Here is a 21,653-nt window from a genome sequence, read left to right as displayed (position 1 = left end):
CTTTGTTAATAATTTGAGTTTTAAAATTTTGTACTGTTCATTTATTGTTGCATGTAAGTATTTCCCCTATTTATTTTCAATCTGAAAGTAACCTATAATAGAAAATAAATTAATAGCTATCACCAGCCAATTAATTTAAGGTTTATCTGTGATGAAAATCTTTTGAGCTGAGCAACTGATCCTGGGTTTCAATTTATCCTGTTAAAAAAACCTCACAAACTATGAGCCAAGGAAGCAAAAAGCACCTCTTCCCCTCTGCCCTGAATTCCCAAGTTGTCTCTAAGTTCTCTGAGCTATATATTCACTTGTGCTATGTCTCATTCTGGATGTGATCTCTCCTTCCTGGCCATGTGAGACTTATTGATCACTCGTGCTTGATTACCCTCTGCACTACATCCCTGGCCAAGAGGACTGAGTTCACAATGCAAAATATTATTGTATTTAGATGTTGAAACTTTCAAGTCCAGTTTAGGTTGACGTTAATAAACTGTAATTCTAATTGTGAATGACAGGATTTTTATGAAGAAGTGGCCACTCCGTTGCTGAGAAAGATTGACATACACTACGGTGACGATGTGACAGATGTGACACAAAGTAGTTTTGACAAGTATTTCAGCGGTTCTGAGATAATTGTAGCAGGAAAACTGGCAGAGAAGAAACCTTCACCACTCCAATGCCTGGTGACCGCGTCCTCAGTAAGTACATTCAGTGAGGCATTGATCAGCACAACTTTCTGAACATGAAAAGAAATATGTTGTTTGGTTACAACCATTCCTGAAGAAGGGCTCATGCCCGAAATGTCGATTCTCCTGCTCCTTGGATGCTGCCTGAACCTGCTGCGCTTTTCCAGCAACACATTTTCAGCTACAACCATTACTTGTCATTCATTTGCTCCAAACATTTTGACCTAATTTCCAGCAGCAATTGTATTCCACTTCAGATAAACATTCACAGCAGGTTGCATGCTGTTAAAACTCTTGCACAACTAGGGTATACTAACAATTGGCCCCCGCATCTAATTCTTAACACACATTTGTTTATCATCTGTGCATCAACAAGAATAAAAGGTAAAGCCAAAAGTATGAAGACAACAAGAGAATGTGGGAAATGAAAGAAGGAGGAGAGAGAAGGGGAGAATGAGAAAATGGCAGAAAGAAGGGAAAGAATGGGGAAGTGATGGGAGACTAGGAAAGGGAAAGAAAAGTGAAACAAAGATGAAGATCAATGGAAGGGAAAAAAAAATAAAGCTTGCTTTTGTTAACATTATTAAAACAATGTCTTATGCATTAAATTGGTATTCAGCATCTGTTGCTTGGTAGTCACCAACAGAAGATATTTTTGCTCTTCTTCAAACAGTACAACCATAGTCACAATATCCAGTTGAACACAAAGATGGGAGCTTAGTTCACCATCTCATCCAAAAGGCAGCATTTCTGGCAATGATGTACATCCAAGGTAGTGCTTTCAAATGCCAACCTATAACATTGTGTGGTGTTTGAATCCAAAAGTGAGGGTCAGTACATTTGAGAGAGACTAATATCCTAATAAAAGGGAGCAGGAAATAATGAGAAATCATAAATTCATACAAGTAACATAGAATATATACTACCTGTAAATGAGACAATTATAGCTAATCTGTTGTGCTAGTGAGAAATATCTTAACATTTTTAGCTCCTTAATTATATAGATCATTGTCTGAGGTGTCCGGTGGCAAATTGGTTTAAACAGGACCAACTGGAAATAGAAAGAATCAGTGTTTTAACGAACAAATCAGATTTCAACAAAAATTAAGAGAAAGTGGATATTTATATGAACCATTATAGATTTGTAAGTTGAATTATTAATATTAAGCAATAGGAAACAAAGTGAATATAATCCTTATAAGGTAGGTATTATGATTCCAGCTGATGGTAATACTGAACAACTCAGATCCCAGAGTGAAACCAGGCTTGAAAAATAATAAATTTTACTTTTGTAATTTGGTTACTATAATAGTTAATGATTGAATGTAAACACAAGAGGCTGCAAGTGTATTTTTACATATAACATATAAATTATGTCTATTTCACAATGGAAAAGACAAAAAATCTATATATATTTATATGCAAGATGATTTGGAAACATCTTACCATATACAGCAAAAAGATGGCTCCTTTTTCCTAACTCCTTTATTCTTTTAGTGAAATTTTGAACATTCACCAGATGTGATTCTCTACATTATTGTCTCTTCCCAAGAAACAGGTACAGGCTAACTCACTGATATGTCCTCACTGAACTACAAGAAAGGCTTAGTACTTTTTAGAACACTGTCGATTCGGACCGTTAAAACAGCTGAAAACTTCTTTCTAATTCTGATGGCCTTTCTTTTTTATCATCATTCATGGGATGTGGATGTCACTGACCTGGCCAATATTTATTACCTATCCCTAATTGCCCAGAGGGCAGTTAACATTGCGCTGGGTCTGGAGTCACATGTAAGACAGACCAGGTAAAGACAGCATATTTTCTTTCCTAAAAGATATGAGCAAACCAAACAGTTTGTCTAACAATCAGCAGTGGTTTAATTTGGCTCTTAATCCTGTTTTTTTTAATTTACACAAACTCCTGCTATGGCAGGATTTGAACCCCAATTCCCAAGACATCATCTGTGTCTCTGGATTAATAGTCAATTATTAATACCTCTAGGCCATCACCTCCCAATAGGCCTAAAGGCCACAAAAATGAAACTGACCTTCTGCTGATATGGATCCTTACTTCTAATTTGGACCTATTCTTGACCATTCTTCATCTGTCTCTCCCTAGATCATAAATCTTCAATTATTAAACACTTTAGCCATTATCTCACTAAGTAGCTTGTCTAGTCATTGAACTTAAGTCATTTAATTTCTTTGAAATGTTGTTTTGATCCACTGCTGAAAAGTGAGTTTCGAACCCTTAAAAAAAGCAAGTCACTTTCACAGAACTGAAACCAAAAACACACTCATAGCTATCTTATAACCCAAGTTCCATAAGACCATAAAACATAGGAGCAGAAATTAGGCTATTCAGTCCATCGAATCTGTTCCGCCATTCCATCATGGCTGATAAGTTTCTCAACCCCATTTTCTCACTTTCTCCCCATAACCCTTGATCCCCTTGATACTCAACAACCTATCTATCTCAGTCTTAAATATACTCAATGACCTGGCCTCCACAGTTTTCTGTGGCAATGAATTCCATCAATTCACCCCTCTCTGGCTGAAGAAGATGCTCCTTATCTCTATTCTAAAAGGTCTTCCCTTTACTCTAAGGCTTTTCCCTCAGGTCCTAGTCTCTCCAACCAATGGAAGCATCTTCCCAACATCTACTCTGTCCAGGCCATTCAGTATTCTTCATGTTTCAATTAGATCCTCCCTCATCCTTCTAAACTCCAGCAAGTATTGACCTAGAGTCCTCAAACGCTCCTCATAAGTTAAGCTTTTCATTCCTGGGACCATTATCGTGAACCTCCTCTGATCATGCTCCAGGGCAAGTACATCTTTCCAAAACTGCACTCAACACTCCAAATGTAGTCTGACCAGAGCCTTATAGAGCCTCAGAAGTTCCAAAATAATAATAATAAATCATAAACCTTCTTCATTGACCTTTCCAAGTAACATTTTGATGATCTAATTTTGTAAGTACAATATGTAAATTTATGGGTAGATCACATATCTCTAAGCGGAAGTAGGTACTGCGGATGCTGGAGATCAGAGTCAAGATCAGGAATGATGAAGGGCTTTTGCCCGAAACGTCGATTTTCCTGCTCCTTGGATACTGCCTGACCTGCTGTGTTTTCCAGCACCACTCTAATCTTGACACATACCTCTAAACCCTTCCTATTTATATAGCCACCCAGATGCCTTTTAAATGTTGTAATTGCACCCATCTCTACCACTTCTTCTGGCAGCTCGTTCCATCCATGCACCACCTCTGCATGAAAATGTTACCCCTGCGGTCCATCTTAAACATTTCCCCTCTCACCTTAAACCTGTGCCCTCTAGTTTTGGACTCCCCCACCCCAGGAAAAAAACCTTGTCTATTTACCTTGTCCATGCCCCTCCTGATTTTATAAACCTTAGTATCCAAAGCTCCAGGGAAAAAAATCCCAGCCTTTTCAGCCTCTCCCTATAACTCGAGTCATGTGTACTCAAGTTCAAAAGTACAGGAATAGAGGGAAAAGTTTTCAAACTGACCACACACAGCGCCATCTTAGGTATAAGTATCTAGGCACAAGAACTTAAGAGCAAGGTAGAAAGAAATAAGGAACTAAGTTAAAAGTTAAACATTACAGTGACCCTTAGTACAGCATAATAAAAGGAAAATAAAGTTACAACTTAAACCCTCCACCCTGGCAAAATCCTTGTAAATGTCTCCTGAACCCTCCCAAGTTTAACAAAGCTTCCCTATAGAAGGCCCCAGCATTCAAGTGCAATGCATGATGTGATTCCTGATTAGAAACTGCATAGCACTGAACTCCGATTTGCATTCTGACTTGTAACTTTTGTGGAGTTCCCAATGTCCAGTGCACACACCGAAGGCGAGGCCAAAGCCCAGTGTGGACGGGTGCCTGGATTGGAGCTTTGGCAGCCTGAGATGCCAGGAGCGGGCCCAGTGAGCCAATGGAGCTAGGGGAAATCGAGCCAGTCTAGGGAAAGCATGTCAAAGCAGAGGAGATTGAAGATTTATAGGAAGTGTGGTCTCAACATGGCTAAGCACTTAAGAAAGGCTGCACAGTTTGAACTTTTGCTTTATTTCTTTATTTTCAACTTAATACGAATAAGGACTGTAATGTTTAAGTTGTAACTTTATTTCTTTATTTCCCTCTTTTATGCTGTACTAAGGGTCGCTGTAATGTTTAACGTTTAACTTAGTTCCTTATTTCTTTCTACCTTGCCCTTAAGTTCTTGTACCTAGGAACTTATATCTAATTGGTGCCGTGTGTGACGACTTTGAAAACTTTTCTCTGTACACCTGTACTTTTGAACTTGAGTACTCATGACCATAAAGTCTAAATCTAATCTAACATGTAATCTAATGTGTTAGCTATGTAGTTCAGCATTCTGGTAGCTTTCTTGATTGTTGTTGTGCATTGGTTCAATATATTAAGTATTATGTCTATTACAACTCAGCAGACCATGGCTATTTTAACCACTAAGTAAGCAGTACTTGGTGTTTATTTAAATAAATTTGACCTGGCAGTTATTCTGACCAGTCACACATTTTGTCCACTCATACTATCTTTTCTGAAGTACCCTCCTTCTTTAGTGTTACAGCACCTATCGCATAAAATATGCAAAATTTGTCAATGACCTGCATTGACATCAATTTTAAAGTTGTCATTTACCTCCAGGTGAAACAACTCTGTTTACTCCAAGCTTGCACTTGTTAAGGTGTGCAAAATGCAAGAAGACCATAAGTAAGCAACAAGTCATGAATGTTCAATAACTCTATGTTTACTTAAAATTTTCTAAATCTCTCTGTGGGATGACAGTTTGTACTAAGTGCCAAGTCTACTTTCAATAATGCTGTGGAAATGAATGGAGTTGGGACAAATTGGACAAAAGGTCACTAAACAGATGGGACATTTTCAATACTTAAGTAGTGTCCTGTCATGTTAAACCCAGTTGCATATAGCAGGCAATTTTAATTTGCATTAATACACTGTTACAAACAAAAGGAACTGTATCTAAATACTTAAACCTTTTGTTAAAATTTAGTTTGAATCCAAGTTATCTATCTGCATACTAAATTTGATTTAATTCAGATTTTGCATTGTTTAAAAGAAACAATAATAATTTTGTTTAACTAACAGAAATTCAAATTGATCATACGAACATGCTGTTTGTTTTTGCTCTGCTTGCTCTTTCTGAGATAGCTTTCTGTTTTTCTTTATGCTTTTGACATGCTTTGAGGAGGTGTAACTGCAAATAAAGATTGTTTATATTTCATGGGAATTGTAATTTACATAATAGTTGTCGACAGGTATAGCAGAATTGCAAGACTACTGGCTGACAGATCATTATGTATTTTCAAGTTCTTCTCATATCATCAGCCCACACTGAAATTTTTAGAGATATCTTGAATAAAATGCATCAGAGTTTTTTGGATTAAATTACCTAATGATTTGGTAAACAAATCAGGTTTGGTTTTAGTTTTCACTTTAGCTTTAGTTTGGTCTGAATTAGATAAATTAATCTGTGCACAGAGCAGTAAATTGAAAAAAGATGGCTCGAGATAACAATGACATAAAAATATAATGGAGAAATCTCTGAAAAACATTTAATTCTGAAGGCACGATCAGACATTACCAGTAGAAGTTTGTCAGAATTTGTTCTAAGCTGGTTCTGGATTGTTGATGATATTAATGTGTCAAATGTGAAACCTTGACGTGTTTTACCGATTCTTTTCTCTTTCAGGCAAATAATGATCTAATGTTTCAAGTAGACTCTCCAACAGACGAACTTGACAAGATCCTGGCTAAGCAGAAATATGTACTTCCAGAGTTTGCAAAGCAGCTATGGGCCTATCTTACTATTAACCAGTTGTTATCTGAGAGGTCAGTAATATCAGCCTTGAACGACTCAGTAGGAGCTTAATTCCTCAGTGTATTGTTTTAATTAGGGCATTAACTTGTTTGAAATAGATGATATACCCCTCCTATAGAAGATAAAAATAATATGATAAAACAGTATTTGTTTGATAATATCACATTTCACAACTTCCAATCATTAAAGATTTCTGACTGCAATACCCCTTTAGAATAATGTATTTGATAACAGATATAAACCTATCCTTCAACCACAATGATATTATTTATCAATATTATTTTGATTGTTCTTTTAGTCAGCCACTGTGGTTTACTCACATAAAGATCAATTCTCTGAATTTCCATTTCACAACAGAGTGCTTGCCCAGTCAGCTTTACAGAAGAGGAATATCACAAGCAGAATTTTAGCTATTGCCCTGGTTCACCAACTTATAACACCTGTGACTGCCATGATGGTAGAGAATGACGAAACTGGCCAGAGGCTGTTGGCAGATTCTCCTAAAAGCACCAGAAATGGATGCTGTACAGGTTAGTAAATGTACAGCATTAAGAGTGTTTGCCATTTTTCCCAGGGTTGGGTCTTGGTTCCAGCACTGGACAAAAGTCATTGGCCACTAGACTCAAAAGGAGCCAATTTGAGGATGCAACAGAATGCTGAGTGACCTAACTACAAGTCGGGTCTCCGTCAACGCCAGCTATCTTACTATCTGTTTCCCTGACAACAACAAAAACTAATTGTCAGAAGTGCAATGTTAATTTCATTATTAAAAATCATAGGAAAATTGCATCAGCACTGCAATTATCATAAATGTGCAAAGATTTGCTACAGTTTGTGCGGACAATTTATAGGCTAATAAGATATTCGCTGCTTTATGTAAGAATGGGAAATTATAGGTGGTTGATACAGGTGTTCCCTGTACCCACGGGTGATAAGTTCCAAGACCTACTACAGATGCCCGAAACCTTGGATAGTGGTGAACTCTACCATTTAAATGGGAAACTTACTGCCCAGGTCCTTGCTCTTGTTTATTTCTGGACATGTAATATTTTCAGGCCACCGTAAACCGCAATTCTAATCCAATTAAATTAAAAGTAGACATACAAATGACGGTAAGAAACTGAGGGGCATAGTAAAGGGTTGTTGTTCGAACTGGAGGTGTGTGATCAGTGATGTGCTAGGTCAAGAATCAGTGCTAGGTCCACTGTTGTTTGTCATTTACACAGACAATTTGGATAGTTAATAAGGTTGCAGGTGATGCCAAAATTGATGGTTTGGTGGACAGTGAAAAAAGTTATCTGAGAGTAAAATGGGATCTTGATCAACTGAGTCGTGGGCTGAGGAATGACAGATGGAGTTTCATGCAGACAATTGCGAAGTGTTGTATTTTGGTAAGTCAAACCAGTACAGGACTTAAACAGTTAACAGTAAGGACCTGGAGAGTATTGTTGAACAGCAAAATTTAGGGAACATAGTTCCTTGAAAGGAGCATCATAGGAGGACAGGGCGATGAAGAAGGCTTATGGCACGCTTACCACATCGGTCAAAGCATTCAGTAAAGGAGCTGGGACATCATGTTATTGCTGTACAAGACATTGGTAAGGCCATATTTGGAGTATTGTATGCAACTCTGGTTGGTCTGCTAAAGGAAGAATGTCATTTACAGGAGAGGGTGCAAAAAGATATACAAGAATGTTACTGAGACTAGAAGGATTTATAAGGAGAGGTTGGATAAGCTGGGACTTTGTTCCCTGGAGCAGAGGAGGCTGATGAGTGATCTTATAGAGTTTATAAGGTCATGAGGGTCATAGATAAGATAAATAGCCAAGATTATTTCCACATGATAGGGAGTCCTAAATTAGAGGGCATAGCTTTAAGGTGATAGGAGAAAAATTTTAAAGGGACCAAGGCTCAACTTTTCCACACAGAGCGTTAATGGAATGAGCTGCCGGAGGAAGTGGGAGAGGTGAGTACGGTTACAAAATTTAAGACATTTGGCCAGGTACATGGATAGAAAAGGTTGAGAGGGATATGGGCCAATGCAGGAAAATGGAACTAGTTCAGTTTAGGAAACTTTTTGACTTTATGACTCTATAACTGTTACTCTGTTGGGGCTTTTGCGGTACATTGGTAATATCCCTACTTCTGAGCCAGGAGGCCTGGGTTCAAGGCCAGGGTCCTGCTCCAGAAGTGCGTCCTAATACGTTCATAGATTGGAAATAATCTATGAACGTTATTGTATGCCTTCCCATATACCATTATATCATTAGATATGTACAAGTGTCAGAAAATTACAATATTCCCCTCACTGTATGTCACAATGTCCAAGTAAAATTAAGAATTCTATTCTGCCACATATGATATTAAATCAGCTGTCCAATTAAGATTAACAATATTTTATTCCAACTATTATAATTTCAAAAGCCAAACATTAACATTTTTATAATTATGTTTCATGCAATAGAGTGAAATACACAATAACCATTGGAAGAAATGAATCCTAATTTTATAGCAAACTAATGTGCTTCTGAACCAAAAATGGATACTAGTGAAAATGCAAAGAGACTCTGTCAGCATCTGAAAAAGAGAATGTGTTAGTGCCTTGAGTGTGTACTTTTGGTTGAATCTAAAATGATCTTTTAATCATTGGCCTATTATCCATATGGTTATGTTTTTATTTGATATTTTCAGCACTTTTGTAAATCCAGCAACCTTTAAGAAATTCCAGCCAATGAGACAGGGAGATGACCACGTGGGAAAAGGAGATCACCGGGTAGGATGAGGAATGGAAGTTATGGTTCCTGGAGGAAGACCATTAAGTCATGACATAGAAGCAGAAATAGACAATTTGGCCCAGTGAATCTCCTCTGCCATTAATGAGATTATGGCAGTTTTGATAATCCTCAACTATACTTGCCTGCTTTATCTGCATAACCATTGGTACCCTTACCAATTAAAAATCTGGTGATCTCAGCCTTGAATATATTTAACAACCCAGCTTGATAGCCCTCTCCAGTAAAGAATTTCACGGATTCACCACACTTGGAGAGAATAAGTTCCTCCACCTACTAGGTGGCCCCTTCTTCTGAGGTTATGTCCCTCTGGTCATCGACAAGGGCACACAACCTTTCCACATCTATCCAGTCAAGAATCAGTTAAATTTGAAAAGATACCACATCAACACTAATCTAGCAACTACAAGTACGTGGTTTTAGCAATGTTAGTTAATAATTGTAAAATGTTATTTGTTTGCAATATCAGTCTCTTTAAAGCAGAAATTAGTTTTCAAAGCACAAAAGTACCATAAGTACCAACTCAATTATTCATAGGATAAGTCTGTAAGTCTTCAGGAAAGATATACTGGCTTGGAGGCAGTCCAGAAAGGGTTCACTAGGCTGTTCCCAGATATGGAGGGATTTTCTTATAATGAGAAGTTTGACAGGTTGAGTTTATAATCTTTGGAGATTAGAGGCGAGCTTACTGAAATATATAAGATTCTTAGGGGACTTGATAAGGTAGATGTGGAAAGGTTGTGTGCCCTTGTCTATGACCAGAGGAACATAATCTCAGAAGAAGGGGCCACCTAGTAGGTGAAGGAACTTATTCTCTCCAAGTGTGATGAATCTGTGAAATTCTTTCCTGGAGAGGGCTATCAAGCTGGGTTGTTAAATATATTCAAGGCTGAGATCACCAGATTTTTAATTGGTAAGGGTACCAATGGTTATGCGGATAAAACAGGCAAGTACAGTTGAGGATTATCAAAACTGCCATAATCTCATTAATGCCAGAGGAGATTCACTGGGCCAAATTGTCTATTTCTGCTTCTATGTCATGACTTAATGGTCTTCCTCCAGGAACCATAACTTCCATTCCTCATCCTACCCGGTGATCTCCTTTTCCCATGTGGTCATCTTTTCACTGTCTCATTGGCTGGAATTTCTTAAAGGTTGCTGGTGGCGTCTCTAACTTCTGCATTTTCAATGGCTGATTTAGGGGCAGCATGATGGCTCAGTGGTTAGCACTGCAGCCTCACAGCACCAGGGTCTCAGGTTTGATTGTAGCCTTGGTTAACTGTCTGGAATTTGCACATTCTCCCTGTGTCTGTGTGGGGTTCCTCTGGGTCCTCCTGTTTCTTTCCACAGTTCAAAGATGTGCAGGTTAGGTGGATTGGCCACAGGAAATGCAGGGGACAGGGTAGGGAGGTGGGTCTGGCTGGGATGCTTTATGGAGGGTCAGTGTAAACTTGATGGGCTGAATGGCCTTCTTCCACACTGAAGGTATTCTCGATGGAATATTCTCAATGGAATGTCTCGATGGAATTGTTTAATACTCTCCCTATGAAATAAAAGCAGAATATGTGTATAAATGGAAGTAAACTCTCTGATTTGGCTTGCTTTATACTGCAGGAACTCCTATTATTGGGAAGAAGACACCTGCTATTCCAACTTGGGCTAAAAAGAGTTATTCCACCCCCCAACCTCCTCAGCAACTTATTCGTCCTGAAGTGGACTCAAAAGTAGGAATGAATGTTCCTGTCACATCAGGTAATGATCCATACGTTACCGATATCTCGGTTAATTTTGCTAACGGTTCACTTTCTCCCCATCTGAATGAATAATAAAGAGCTCTATTTATACTTCAAGATGTCATGGTGACGTATTAATCAAAGGATAGCAGTAGTACCAAAATGTTCATGTTGCTGCCCGCTTTATGCAATTTTTAAGAATTACCTGTAGAACTAAAGAATGACTTATATTTATATGGCACCTTTCACAGTTGCACCAAAGCACTTTAAAGTCAGTGAAATACTTTAATGGGAGTGTAACTTCTATTATAATGTAGGAAATCCAGCAGTAAGTTTGCACATAGCAAGCTCCCACAAGCTGTGATATGAAAATGACTGATTTGCTTTTTGTGTTGTTGATTCAGGGATGAATATTGGCAAGGACATTGATGTAACAAAGAGAGATGTATTGCAGCTTCCAACTGCCAACAGCTACTGAAAGCTAAACTAAAATCTCAGTTCTGTGGGAGCCTGATCCCACCCATTCAGGCTGCTTCTATTATTCCAACTTTTTAAAAACACCAAGGCCTCATAAGCTACTTACTTGACTGGCTTGAAGCAGACTGCTCATAACCACTGTCTCAACCTCTCTTCATAAAACAAACCCCGGGCAAAATACACCTCTTATAGCCATTGTATTGTCACACCTGCTTCAACAACAATGTAGCTACACAGCGGCCAATATAGAGCTTCAGAGCTCTTCGAAACTAGAGAAGAAACATGTGCGAAGGAGCCAGTCATTCTGAGCATCATAGACAGGCCTAGCTGGAGGACTATTGCAAACAGCAGAAACAGTGTGTGAAAACACAAGCATCACATCCACCTCCTCAAATACCCTCCCTAAGGCAGGGTTAGCAGATCCAGCATCAGTCTGCCTACCCACCCCAAGACCCACAACTTCAGAGTGGAAGAAAGCCACCCTCAATTACAAAGCACTGCTTTAGAAAAAACATCAATGTTGAGATATTGAGCTGTGCTGCTAGAAGTCTGCGTATGAGGTGCTCGAGTGAAAGAGAAAGAACAATTCTCAACTAACTTACCAACATTGTTAAATTACAAATTCGTAAGGAACTGCAACATGCTGAAGTATCACAGGAAGGTGGGGGGGGGGGGGGGGGCTGGTGGGGAATGGTGAGATGAGTATAAGGAAAATAAAAACAAAACACAATCTACAATTACTGTATAACTTTGATGGTTATGTTGTCAAACTGGTGATGAGCTGGAGCCCTCTGTCACATGTTAAGCCAGAGCTCTTGCCCTCTACACAATCTGAAAGGAAGGGCACTTAGTATTATTACTGTTCAGGAAAGTCATTCTCAGCTTGTCCATTCCCCTATCCACTACTGTATAATATATAACATTATAATACTCGGACAGTTATTGTTAAGCTAATATAATTTGTATATTTCCACTGAATCCACGAAGTTGGATGCTGACTATAAGCTGTTGAAAACCAGTTGCTAATAATAATCAATAATTTATTCTTGCTATTTAGTTGAAAATGATCCACATTTCATTATTCACCTGCCCAAGAGCAAACAAGACATTTGCTTCAATGTTAATCCACAACCTGGAAAAATCCTGAATCTGGTGTCAGATCCAATCAGAGGTAATGGTAAAACCTAACCTACTCTTTTAAAAGACCTAATATTATGAAATTATTATGTGAAAGCTAGTGGCTGTGCAAGATTGTAATGAAATATATAATGCATGACTGGGGGTTCTTGCAGTGCAGTGGTCCAAGTTTAAATCCTACTTGTTCCATTTAGTATGCGATAACATCACTAAGTAGGTTAATTCAGCAAAAAATATACAATTCTTGACTGGGACAATAGAAAATAGTTTCTCTAATTCCCCTCATGTTAATTAGAGAAATTTCAAAAACAAAACTCAATGCAGTCTGAACAAAACAATGGGGAGAAAGTGAGGACTGCAGATGCTGAAGATCAGAGTCGAAAAGTGTGGTGCTGGAAAAACACAGCCAGTCAGGCAGCATCCGAAGAGCATGAGAGTTGACAGTTTGAGCATAAGCTCTTCATCAGGAATGAGGGGGTGGCCCAAGGGGGCCAGATACATGACTTGGGGGTGGGGGTGGGGAGAAGATAGTTGGGAATGCGATAGGTAAATGCAGGTGAGGGGTGTGAAGGTGATAGGAGGGAGGAGCGGAGAGGTGGGAAGGACGATGGACACATAGGACAGTTTAAGAGGGCAGTGCCGAGTTGGAAGGCTGGATCTGGGATAAGGTGGGGAGAGGGGAAATGAGGAAACTGGTGAAATCCACATTGATCCCGTGTGGTTGGAGGGTCCCAAGGTGGAGGATGAGGCGTTCCTCCTCCAGGTGTCGTGTGGCTCAGGTTTGGTAGTGGTGGTGGAGTTCCAGGACTTGCACGTCCTTGGCGGAGTCGGAGGGGGAGTAAAGTGTTTGGCCACAAGGCAGTGGGTTTGTTTAGTGCAGATGTCAAAGGGATGTTCTCTGAAATGTTCCACAAGTAGGCATCCTGTCTCTCCAATGTAGAGGGAACCACATTGAGAGCAACAGACACAGGAGATGATGTGTGTGGAAGTACAGGTAAATCTCTGTCTGATGTGGAAGGATCCTTTCGAGCCTGGAATGGAGATGAGGCGGGGAGTTGTGGGCGCAAGTTTTGCACTTCTTACGGTGGCAGGGGAAGGTGCCGGGAGTGGAGGGTAGGTTGGTGGGGGGGGGGGCGTGGACCTAACAAGAGAGTCACAGAGGGAACAGTCTCTCTAGAACGCAGGTAGCGAGGGGAGGGAAATATATCCCTGGTGGTGGGGTCTGACTTTAGGTGGCAGAAATAGCGGAGGATGATGCAATGTATCTGGAGGTTGGTGAGGTGGAAGGTGAAGACCGGGGGAGGGTCTGTCCTTGATGCGATTGGAGGGGTGGGGTTTAAGAACTGTGGTGTGGGAAGTGGGAGATGCACTGGAGGGCATTGTTGACCACGTGGGAAAGAAAATTGCAGTCTTTGAAAAAGGAGGCCATCTGGGATGTTCTACAGTGGAATTGGTCCTCCTGGGAGCAGATGTGGCAGAGGTGGAGGAATTGGGAATAAGGGATAGTGTTTTTACAGGAGGCAGGGTGGGAGGAGGTGTAGTCTGTAGGAGTGGATGGGTAAAATAATGGTTTGCTTTAAATAAAACAAAATACTGTGGATGCTGGAAATCTGAAGTAAAAACAGAAAATGCTGGAGAAATCCTGATGATTTGGGAGTGTCTGTGGAGAAAGAAACAGAGTTAATGTTTCAATCACAAAGATTCTTGCTTCATTTGGCTTAAATTTACTTATTTTAGAAGTTTTAACATATTATTTTACAAAAATGTACCCTTCCTTTTGGAAAGGATTTGGGCCTTGATGATATTGGAAGTGGTGTGATTGAATATGTCACAGCCAAAGTTCAAGAGGCCATTCAACAAAAGTAAAACAGGTCTATTAGGAAATTGTCAGATGAGGGACACCAATGAAATTACTGAACAAACCAAGCTTGACTCGTGAGATTTCTCACCCAAATGCTAAGGGAATGTAACTGGTATTATTTGTTCATCAGTCAGGGTGGGAGAAATATTGTCTTCTGACACTGGGCACAATATAAGCAATAACAAAACGGCTCTGTGTTGGAAAGGAAAATCAGGTGCATTGCAAAAGATGCCTCCCATGTGCAATCGCCTATAGTCAATTAAAGCTAAATTTATCCTTCAAGATTTGGGGTTCAAATTCCACTTTAATAGTAAACTTATATTTAGTGAAAATCGAACAGTGGGGTCATAGAATCATAGAGATGTACAGAACAGAAACAAACCCTGCCGTCCTACTTGTCCACGCCGACCAGATATCCCAATCCAATCTAGTCCCACCTGCCAGCACCCGGCCCACATCCCTTCTTGTGGTGCAGGGGCAGAATGGAGTCCTGTTTGTTTATTTTTGAGAAAAATAATGAGGATCAAGCACAAATCATCAAAACTAGAAGAAAATCCAGTCACATTAATTTTTATTTTAGGGATTGTATCCTGTGTAGGAGAAGTAAGAATCCAAGATGAAAATGCTCTTTTGGGGAACGATTTATGATATAATCACCAAATGAACTGGATGAGACATTTTCAGAATTGGCTAGAAGTAACATCTTTCGAAGAGGAAATGTACTAGTTGTGAGTGAGAACTTCTGAATATAGGCCTGAGACTAAGAATTGAACTGAGCTTCTAAAACAATGAATAAATCAGTGAAGTGTGGGTGAATCAAGGCTAAGATAAATGCAATTTTAATCAGTAAAGGAATCAAGGATTATGAGTGTAGTGATTATAACAGGGTAAGCCAGGTGGATCTCATAGAAAATGAGTTCCCTATCTGGGGCTGTTAACCTGATCCAATCAGGGAGCCCTGGCTGATAGAGATAAACAGGAGTGTCAGGGGTTCTGCTCATTTTCGCAACCAGCTCTGAGCTAGCTGGGTCAGTGTGATGTACTATGCGCATGTAAATATCGGGTTACTTGGTGACAGGATAAGAGTCTTCATTCAGAGTTATTTCAATGGGGACAAAGCAGGAAGGTGGAGTTGAGGATTGTCAAATCAGCTTTGTTCTCATTGAATGGTGGACCAGATTCAATGGGCTGAATGGCCTGTTTTTGCCTCTACATCTCATGGTCTTATAGAGTGTCTTCAGCATCTGAGCAACAATCTGGCAGTAGTCAATTGTCTACCCTTGTCTCTCGCCTGATTTTCAACCATTTCTAATCAATGAGTAGGCTGCAATCTTCTCAGATTACTGCGCAGGCTGTGGAAATGAAAATCTACCCATAATGTTGTAAGGAACTCAAAGGATTACACAAATGCAGGTGCTAGAATTAGAAGTGGATTGTAATGGTTAGTTAATATCTTGAAGACTTTACTCAATTAACTTTACTTTCAGAAAGATATTACTTAAAAATGTGAAGTTGTTTATTTCAGAAGAGAGAACTGAAGAAGAGAAGTATTTTGGATTCTTGCTTCTCCTGCACGGGATACAATCCCTAAATGGAGATTAAATGGAGAAGAATTGGAGAAAGCTGCAAGATGAAGGGACTTAGGGGTACTTGTGCACAAAACACAGAAACCTAGCACACGTGCAGCACTTAATCAGGAAAGCAAAGTAATTGTTGGTTTTTATTTCAAGGTGTTTGGAGTATAAGAGTAGGGAATTCTTACCACAACTGTACAAGGTGCTCATGAGACCACACCTGGAGCACTATTTCATTGGAGGCAGTTCAAAGAGGGCTCACTAGGACAATCCCCAGTATGAAGGGATTATCTTAAGAGTAAAGGTTAAACAGGTTGGGACTCTGCACCTTGGAATTTAGAAGAATCAGAGGTGATCTCATTGAAACATTTTGGATTCTTAAGGGGCTCGACAGGGTAAATAAAGTCATAAAGATGTACAGCACGGAAACAGACCCTACGGTCCAACTTGTCCATGCTGGCCAGATATCCTAAACTAATCTAGTCCCAATTGCCAGCACTTGGCCCATGTCTCTCTAAACCCTTCCTATTCTTGTCCCCATCCAGATGCATTTTAAATGTTGTAATTGTATCAGCCTACACCACTTCTTCTGGCAGTTCATTCCACACACGCACCACCCTCTGCATGAAAAAGTTGTCCCTTATGCCCACTATTTCTGGACTCTACCACCACAGGGAAAAGCTGAGAGAATGTTCCCCCACATGGGACAGTATAGGATCAGAGGGCATAGTCTCAGGATAAAGCAGTGCCAATGTAAGACTGAGATGAGGAGGAATTTCTTCTGTCAGAGGGTTGTAAGACATTGGAATTCCTTGCCACAAAGACCTGTGAGGACAGAGTCCTTGTGTATATTTAAGGCTGAGATTGAAAAGATTCTTGACCAGTCAGGGAATCAAGGGTTATGAGGGAATTGTAGAAAGGTGGACAGGAGGAGTGTCAGATCAGCCATGATCAGTCTTCAACAGGCTCAAGGGGCTGAACGGTCTACTCCTATTCCTATTTTATGTGGTTTTATGAACTACTCTGTATATTAATATGCACAGCTCTCACATGGCAGAACTTTGCAGTTAGGGCAGGGAGAGCTGCCTACCTTGATCATTTTGCTGCAAGATATGCCCAAAGTTTTAGTGAGGTTTGTGACTGGACATTTGTTCTCGTCTGGTATCTGACTTAAACAGGTGCCTGCTACAGGACATTTGGGACAGGGTTGAGCAGGATAAGCAATAGTGAAACTATTCAGCCGGTCAGACTGAATCCTCACTGAGATAGACGATCTAAACTATGAATCAGGAATTATAAATTAAGTTTAAATCATGTGCAGAAAGTGATATCAACATTGGGATGGAACAATGGAAAAATGACATAAAAGATATAAAACGTAAAAGCAAAGCTAGAACATTTTAAAATCTTCAAAACAAAGTAACCTTTGAAATGAGATTAGATTCCCTACAGTGTGGAAACAAGCCCTTCAGCCCAACATGTCCACACCGACCCTCCGAAGAATAACTCACCCAGACCCATTCCCCCCCCCTGACTAATGCACCAAACACTATGGGCAATTAAGCATGGACAATTCACCTGACTTGCACATCTTTGGGGGAGGAAACTGTTACACCCGGAGGAAATCCACGCAGACACGGGGAGAATATGCAAACTCCACTCAGTCACCCAAGGCTGGATTCGAACGTGGGTCCCTGGTGCTGTGAGGCAGCAGTACGAACCACTTAGCCACGGTGTCGCCCCAAACAATTGTTGAAATGCTGTTAAAAATTAATTTCATCCTGAATGCAGCAGTTCTAATATTTTTTGATATGTTTAGTAGGTAAAGAAACGGCATGTATAGCAGACATGTGCAGTAGGCATGTGCTTTGGTATGTTCAGTGGGCATGTTTTGTTAAGGAATGCAACCTGCAAGGTAACTCAGACAGCAAATTTAGGATTTGTTTTAATTATGCATGTATGTACTCTACAATTTCTCCATAAAAGAAAACATTTGTTAGCATTGCTCAAAAGATTTGGTACCAGGAGAGCAGGTTAATAACAATGGGACACTCCTCAGTGCAGCAAAATGGAAGCAGAAATAATTCATATGAAATACTGTTGGCATCTATCAGTAAAACATAAATAGTTATATACAGTCCAACACCAGCATCTGCTGGCAAAGAGCTGATACTGCAACAAGATAAGTGCCTTTTCTTCTCTTCATGAATAAAGCTTTCATACTGTTAACCATGCCCTAGCTCTGTCAGCAAAACCCTTGATGATCATTTTCATGCAAAAAAAGTTATATCCAACTGGTTATATCCCTTTAAGGCAGCTGTTTTTTTTATCTGTTGGCAGGTATTGCGATCAATGGCAAAATTATTGGTGGCAAGCAAACCAAAAATGGGAAGCTGAACACCTATTTTGGCACAATTGGACTTCATTTTACCAATCTAAACTTGAGCTTTGAGATCAACACAGAGAAGATTCATTTGAAAGATGGGCAACACAAAACTCTCCTTTGGTGGTCAGAATCAAGCATTCTGACTCATGCTGGGTAAGCTCATCCAGTTGGGCAAGGCAACACAAAGAAATTGACAAGGGCCTTTGGCAAGTTTTGAGCTGTTATTGTTTTTCAAATAATGGTTCATGAAATCTAACCATCTATTGTATCAGGAAATACAAATTCACATATTAGTGATTTTAGCATATAGGCCTCCAGTATGAATGCTCTGAGCAGAAAAAGATGGTCTGGTTGCTGTAGTGTGTTGAGGGGAGTTTGATGAGGAATTGGAAGGTGGGTGGAAACATCCCACAAAGAATGAAGAGCCAATTGCACACCTTTTTCAGGGTTTATGCTGAGTGATCCCTGACATGAATGCCAAATTTGTTACCATCTGGTTCAGAACCAGTAACCTTTTTACGTAAAATTGGTGAAGTTTCAGGTCCCAAGTACTTACTAAGAGAATAAAGCCACACAATTCCACGTTGGTGAATGAAGCAAGTGAACTAACACAATCTAATAATTAATACTTATACTCTAACATCCAGAACTAACATGAGATAAATGAGTTAAAAGACTATCTTTGGGTTGGACACCTCACAGAACACATCAAATAGAGGTGGTCAAGTTCAGATCCCACAGAATTTTCAGTGACATACACATATGTTAGGTAAACCAAATCTCATTAAAACTTTGATCATTCCACCGGAAATTCAATGCTTCACTTTTGAAGATGTAAATTTGAAAGTCCCAAAAAAACCCAGCTCCAATATAGATTTCTTCAAATATTGGTCATTTCCCCTTGATTAAATCTTTGTTCCAGGCCGTAGTCATCAATGCTACCATTATAGCCAAACATGCATTTTACTGTTTAATGAAAAATTATTTTGACCATACATAAATTAATAGAAAGGAGAAAGTGGGGACTGCAGATGCTAGAGATTAGAGTCGAGAGTGTGGTGCTGAAAAGGCACAGCAGGTCAGGCAGCATCTGAGCAGCAGGAGAATCAACGTTTCAGGCAAAAGCCCTTCATCATGAATGTGGAGGAGAATGGAGTCTGAGATAAATAGGGGGTAGGACTGGGGTAAGATAGCTGGGAAGGCAATAGGTGGATGCAGGTCAGGGCTAATTGTGAAAGGAAGATTGTCCTGGAAGGTGTCAAGCTGCTTGAATGTTGTTGAAAATATACCTATCCAGCCAAGTGGAGGGCATTGCACTGCATTCCTGACTTACGCCTTGTAGATTATGGACAGGAACTTTGGAGTCAGGAGGTGAATTAATCATTACAGATTTCCTAGCCTCTGATTTGCTTTTACTTTTAGCCCATATAGTTCATTGTCTAGTCAGTAGTACTTCAGCAATGGTGATGCTTTGAACGTGAAAGGGTTTTGGTTAGATTGCCTTCTTGTTAGAGATGGTCATTGCCTGGCACTCACATTGCATAAGTAAGTTGAAATGTGCAGCACTGGAAATGCACAGCAGGTCAGGCAGCATCCAAGGAGCAGGAGAATCGATATTTCGGACATAAGCCCTTCATCAGGAATGTGGAGGGGTTTGGGGGCTGAGATAACTAGGGGGGTTGGGGGTAAGGTAGCTGGGAAGGCAATAGGTGGATACAGGTCAAGGCGAAGTGTGATAGATCTGTGGGGAATGTGCAACGGATAGGTGGGAAGGAAGATGGATAGGTAAGACAAATCAAAAGGGTGTTGCCAAGTTGGAGGGTTGTATATGGGATGAGGTGGAGGAAGGGGAGATTTGGAAACTAGTGAGGTCAATGTTGATGCCGTGTGGCGGAAGATAAGGCATTCCACCTTCAGGCGTCGGTTGGCTTGAATTTGGTAGTAGAGGAGTCTCAGGACTTGCATGTCCTTGGGGTAGTGGGAGGAGGAGTTGAAGTAGTTGGCCAAAGGGCAATGGGGTTGTTTGGTGTGTGTGTCCATGAGTTGATGCCCTGTCTCCCTGATATAGAGGAGACCACATTGAAAGCAAGGGACACAGTGAATGAGATGGGTGGATGTGCATGCAAATATCTGCCGGATGTGACAACATTCTTTGGGCTCAAACTCCCCTCTCCACATCACACTTTTTGACTCTGACTTGCCAGCATCTGTAGTACTCACTTGCTCCTACTTACAAACCCAAGTCTGACTGCATATGGACAAAGATTGCTTCAGTATCTGAGGAGCTGTTAATGGTGCTGAACATTGGGTAGACATTGAATATCCCCACTTCTGACATTATAATGGGGAGGGAGGTGTTGATGAAACTGCTAAAAATGTTTGGACCTAGGACATTGCAATGGGGAACTCCTGCAATAATATCCTGGGGCTGAGATGATTAATCTCCAAAAACAACCATTTTCCTTTGTGCTAGGTATGGGTGAAAAGTTTTCACCTTTATTCCCATTAACTCCAATTTTTCTAAGGTTCCTTGAGGCCATACTTATTTGATTGCTACCTTGATGTCAAAGGCAATCACTCTCACCTCACCTCTGGAATTCAATTCTTTTGCCCATGTTTTAATCAAGGCTAAAATGGGTTCAGGAGTCGAATAGCCTGATTGAACCCAAACTTGGTAGTCATGGAAGAGATCGTCAACAATGCTTTGTCAATGACGAAGAGTAGACTTCTAGGGTGGTAACTGGCTAGGATGGAAAGTCCTGATTTTTTTGTGGACTGGACATAATAATGTAAACAAAAATGCCCAGTTAAGTTGATGGCAGTGTTGCACCTGTACAGGAGCAGTTTGGCTGGGAACAAAGCTAGTTCTGGAATATATCTTCAGTATTATTGCCAGAATATTGTCAAGGTCCATTACCTTTGCTCTATACAGTATCTTTGATCTTGTCTTAATATTACAAGGAGCGATTTGAATTGGTTGAAGATTCGTTTCTGTGAAACAGGAAACCTGAGGAGGAGGCTGAGGTGAACCTTTCATTCAGTATTTCTGATCATAACAAGATTGCATACATTTAATTTTTAAAAACCCTCATCACGTTGAACAGATTGGTTTTCAGAGGCACAGATT

The 21,653-nt window shown here is 40.1% G+C and overlaps 1 protein-coding gene across 1 annotated transcript in view; it reads left to right on the top strand.

Annotated features, from left to right (window-relative positions):
- The window catches only part of itih2 (inter-alpha-trypsin inhibitor heavy chain 2), a 61,339-nt gene that overhangs the window by 33,241 nt on the left and 6,445 nt on the right, over positions 1 to 21,653 (top strand). Inside the window, exons 13-18 of the mRNA XM_072563000.1 lie at positions 513 to 695; positions 6,438 to 6,577; positions 6,924 to 7,096; positions 10,973 to 11,110; positions 12,626 to 12,739; positions 18,481 to 18,679. Of these exons, the coding sequence (XP_072419101.1) occupies positions 513 to 695; positions 6,438 to 6,577; positions 6,924 to 7,096; positions 10,973 to 11,110; positions 12,626 to 12,739; positions 18,481 to 18,679 (947 nt within the window). The remainder of the gene's footprint in view (positions 1 to 512; positions 696 to 6,437; positions 6,578 to 6,923; positions 7,097 to 10,972; positions 11,111 to 12,625; positions 12,740 to 18,480; positions 18,680 to 21,653) is intronic.

The sequence above is a fragment of the Chiloscyllium punctatum genome, chromosome 44 (genome assembly GCF_047496795.1).
Source record: "Chiloscyllium punctatum isolate Juve2018m chromosome 44, sChiPun1.3, whole genome shotgun sequence".
Taxonomy (NCBI): Eukaryota; Metazoa; Chordata; class Chondrichthyes; order Orectolobiformes; family Hemiscylliidae; genus Chiloscyllium; species Chiloscyllium punctatum.
The sequence above is the reverse complement of the archived record's forward strand: the minus strand, read 5'-3'. Positions and strand labels throughout refer to the sequence as shown.